This window comes from Azolla caroliniana, unplaced genomic scaffold, assembly GCF_043228905.1.
Source record: "Azolla caroliniana isolate FFs.n. ecotype wild unplaced genomic scaffold, voAzoCaro1.0.p SCAF_5, whole genome shotgun sequence".
Lineage (NCBI taxonomy): Eukaryota > Viridiplantae > Streptophyta > Polypodiopsida > Salviniales > Salviniaceae > Azolla > Azolla caroliniana.
The window spans coordinates 3,442,799-3,447,088 of record NW_028230440.1 but is presented as its reverse complement, the minus strand read 5'-3'; the positions used below and the strand labels follow the sequence as shown (position 1 = coordinate 3,447,088).

The 4,290-nt window shown below is 34.5% G+C and overlaps 1 protein-coding gene across 1 annotated transcript; it reads right to left on the bottom strand.

Annotated features, from left to right (window-relative positions):
- Nucleotides 1–210: 210 nt before the first annotated feature.
- On the bottom strand, nt 211–3,977 carry PAHX (phytanoyl-CoA dioxygenase (PhyH) family protein). Its single transcript, XM_087320416.1, has 9 exons — nt 3,808–3,977; nt 2,943–3,064; nt 2,759–2,819; nt 2,587–2,655; nt 2,399–2,517; nt 1,911–2,058; nt 1,677–1,821; nt 1,202–1,288; nt 211–468 (listed from the first exon to the last, which is right to left on the bottom strand). Exons 1-9 carry the CDS (start codon nt 3,851–3,853, stop codon nt 426–428), a joined length of 840 nt encoding a protein of 279 aa, XP_087176542.1. The 5' UTR covers nt 3,854–3,977; the 3' UTR covers nt 211–425.
- Between the last annotated feature and the right edge of the window lie 313 nt (nt 3,978–4,290).

The following is a 4,290-nucleotide window of genomic DNA, read 5'->3' as shown; positions in this document are numbered from 1 at the left end:
ATATGAGGGCCTGTGAAGCAGGTGGTTAACTTCATTGTTAATTAATAAAGCATATTAGCCTCTCGGACATAGCTGCAACAAGACTCGAAAATAAATAATAATTATTGAAGTGAACTCTATGACATTGTTCTCGAAAGCACATCAAAGACATCTATAATATATACAATGGGTTCAGAAGTAAAAGAGGCAAATTTAAATCATAAACAAAGGTTAAACTCCGACAAAATGATAATCAATTTGGCAAATTGTTTTATATACAATGAATCCATAAGTAAAAGAGTAAATTTAAATTATAAACAGCAATTAAACTCTGACAAAATGATGATAAATTTGGTAATTTTTTTCACAAGCTGTTACCATTATGTCGGTGTTGGATGATATAAAGTTCATGCAATGCACCTCAGTGCACTTGCAAGTTATTTCAATCAATGTGCATATAAAGGTTTGGGGAATTCTCTCCTTTGTAACCTATATGATGAAAACAATGACAAACAATATGTTAGGAACGTAAAAGATAGTCATTCTCATGTGTGGAGAGATAGTGAGCCTAACGTATCTAGGATTGTGCTAAACTTGCTTGTTTATGTCCCAAGGTATGTGCATACCCAAAAAAACACCAATATCTGCAAAGGTGATGCAAATCTTGCTGCATCTAGGTATGTACCTAACCAAAGACACCATTGGTTGCCATGTGGACTTCCTTATATATGAATGGTCATATAAAAATAGCGCAAGCAATGGATATTGACAATGGATGGAATGAAAACCTGGGAGAAATCTGGAAAACCTACTGCCTAACAAATGTCCTTTCAAATAGCATTACTCTAAAATTTATGGTAGATGAACCCACAAGCATGACCCAAACCCTAAACCTTATATAAAAGCCTTTTGAAACAATCAGACTTCCAGAACCTTTGGTAAAGAAACAATACACTGTATGAAAACTACAATCAGCAGCTAGATCCTACACAAATACACTTTCAAAACCAGACTTTATAACGTACTATGTGCTGGGAAACCTGGGAAAACACCTTAAATGTAAAATACTAAAACCTAAGCCATAATCAAACAAATCAACCTTGAAAACAAACTTCCAAAATGTTTGGTAAATGAATCTCAATATACAGTCAGACTTCGATTATACACTACAATAAGCCTGAGTGGCAATCAGATTTACTGTAATTAGAGCATACAAATTTACCAGTTTTCAGGAGACCACAAGGAACCATCAGATTCAAATGCATGTACACTGTATGCGTGCCTTGACTTGGACGATTTGTTCTCAAAACTGTATACACATCATAAATAGCTCTCAGCTTATACCTTGAAGAAGATTAGATATTGTAATGTGTAGAGAATGGACCAGAAAGAAGAGGATACTCCTAGATACCCCTTCAATTCCCCAAATGCCCCTAAGTTTTTTTGCTATTCCTCAAAATGACCCCGGTCAACCCTGAATGAGCAATTATATGTGCTATTTTAGCAAAATTATATGGTGAATTTGGCCCTTTGTTCTCTGTTATATGTGCTGTTTGAGCAATTATATGTCAATCGATCCCGTTTTCTCTTTCAGGGGTTAACCAAGGGCATTTGGGCAAATAGGAAAAACTCAAGCCACATTTCGATATGTAAAGAAACATTCTAATGTATTTTGGAGTTTTTCCCAGAAAGAATACCTCTGATGAACAAGGTTTCCATGAAGTAATACCAATGAACCAGCTTTCACTTCAAGTGGCACAAATTGGGAATAATCATAGACAGGAGACTCTGCAGTGTATCTAGAACCATTTGTATCCTTGATGAAGCGTCTCTTTAGACCTTCTATAGAAAGCATAAAACTTCCAATTAAAGCATAAAAATGATAGGAAATCCATATGATTTGAACTACTCTCTCTAGTTAAGATAAAAACCTTTATGAGACTTGGGTAATGCCCACAAGCACCCATTTTCCTTGGTTGCATCCTCCAAAGCAACCCACAAACCGATGGTAGATGGTGGATCACTATATAAGAAACTGTTGTCTTGATGTGGAACTACTTCTCCTCCAATTCCTGGTTGCTGGAACCATAATGCATTTGACTGAGAACAAATGTCTTAAATAGATGTTCAGATTCAATAATTGTATAATAAAGACAAGAGTCAATAACCATTAAAACATGTCGAGGATATTCATTGCCAAATAGCTATGTTTCAATGATTTTGGAAACTTTTACCTATTATTATGACCCATGTTACTGAACAATTTGCACACTTTTACTATAATATAAAAACTTAGAAGTAAAGTCTGCCAATCGAAGCCTAAATTTCCATCATTTTAGGGTTTCATAAATTTAAATTCTCCAAACTATATATAAAGTCACGAGGTTTGTTTTCCTAACCCCATAAGTTGATACTTTACCTTGAATATGTACATGGACTGTATAAGTACAGGTTTTTTGTAGTTCAATGACATAAGCACGTCAGAAAACTTTGATGACTCCGAGAATTGTTTGAAGATCGGATCTTGTTCGTGTAGAGCTAGAAAATATGGTTCTGCATAAGTATTTTAAAATGAAGAGAGATGGGAATGAATGAGGTTGAGCTTACCATGGCCAACCTTGTTGATGGAGAGTTCCTTCGGTTGCCTCAAGTTACCATGCCCATCAAATGCTTCCTCTTTCATAAGAAAACAATGCATTACTATTTATGTGATTATTTTGCATAACGTAGAAAAAGACAGTACCTTTGAAGAATAACAGTAGCAAAAGAAAACACCCACCTTCAAAAAAGAAGGAAATGTTGTTGGCACTCTCATTGAAGTAATCGTCCAAACTATGTTTCTGCAGCAAAAATAGAAAGAAATAATTGAAAAAATAGCCTTTTTTTGTCAATACACATTCACGCTATATACAAATAAAAGAATCAATATTTACAAAAAAAATTAAATTAAACCAAAAATATACCCGAGTTTTAGTGGAGAATATCGTGACGTGCAAGGGATTAAATCCACAAACAAGTTCATGCATCCGCTGCATCATTTGCTTACACTCCTCCTGGCTTGCAAATTCTTCTATTACCAAGTAACCTTAGGTTCAAAGTTTCCAGAGTTAGTGCAAGTCAATATAAGACATGATTTGGTAGAAGCTAAAAGTTAAAACTACTCACAGAGACACTGAAATCAGATATATATGTACTAAAAAGGACATAAAACTGTTCAAATAAATACTAAGTTCATATCATTATAATTATGACATTTTCAATTATCTGTATGTAAGAGTACTAATTATCTTATGATTGGAACTTATGAAATTGTACCATAAACTATTAGTAAGTCTCAAATTTCACAATATCAACATGCTCTTCTTCCTCCCTTTAACTAATATAGAAATTAGCAATCAACTTCCTCGCTTTTACTAATATAGAAATTTAGCAAAATCAACTTCCTCCTCTACTTAGTGAGTTTCAAATGTCACAATATCTACATCTCCATCACCATCTGATTCTTCTTCTTCTCAGATGGCGTAATATCATCATGCTCTTCTTCTTAGAAAGTTTCAAATGTAACAAAAAAAATTCTTCCTCGTGAAGTTTTCAAATGTCACAATATTAACAATGTCATCAGTATCCTCTTGGAAATCTTCACAGAAAGTTTTTCAAATTTCACAATAATTTTCTTCTTCTTGTTCTTTCTTCTTCGTCACATATCAAACACCACATGATCTTCTTTTTCTTTTTCTACTAGTAAGTTTTTCAAATACCATATGATTTTCTTCTTCTTTACTCTCACGCCGATGGATTCCTTAAAAGCAGAGACCGCAGAAAACACACCTTCGGAGTCAAAGGAAGCCAACTGATCCGGCGTCAGAGGAGCCATGCGTTCTGCTTGATTCTTCTTGGCCTGTGATGATGGAAAGCAACGAAGGAGACGATTCTCAGACGAGTGATAGCCTCAGAACACGTCGTTATAAAATAAAGAGGAAACCCATTTTCCGTTTAATGCAACATATGTATGTATGTATATAAGTAAGTATGTATGTATGTATGTATGTATATATGTATGCATGCAGCATGTGTATGTATGAATGTACAAATAAAGTCTAGCGTAAGCATCGGTCGATTGGGCATCATTGTCATTAAGTCGTCATGACCCTTTTAGTGTCTTTCCCTTTAGCGCGCGCACACACACACACATATACATATATACATATGTCATACATACATACATACATGCATACATACATACATACATACATACATACATACATACATAATGTGTGTGTGTGTGTATGTATGTACAAATAAAGTCTAGCG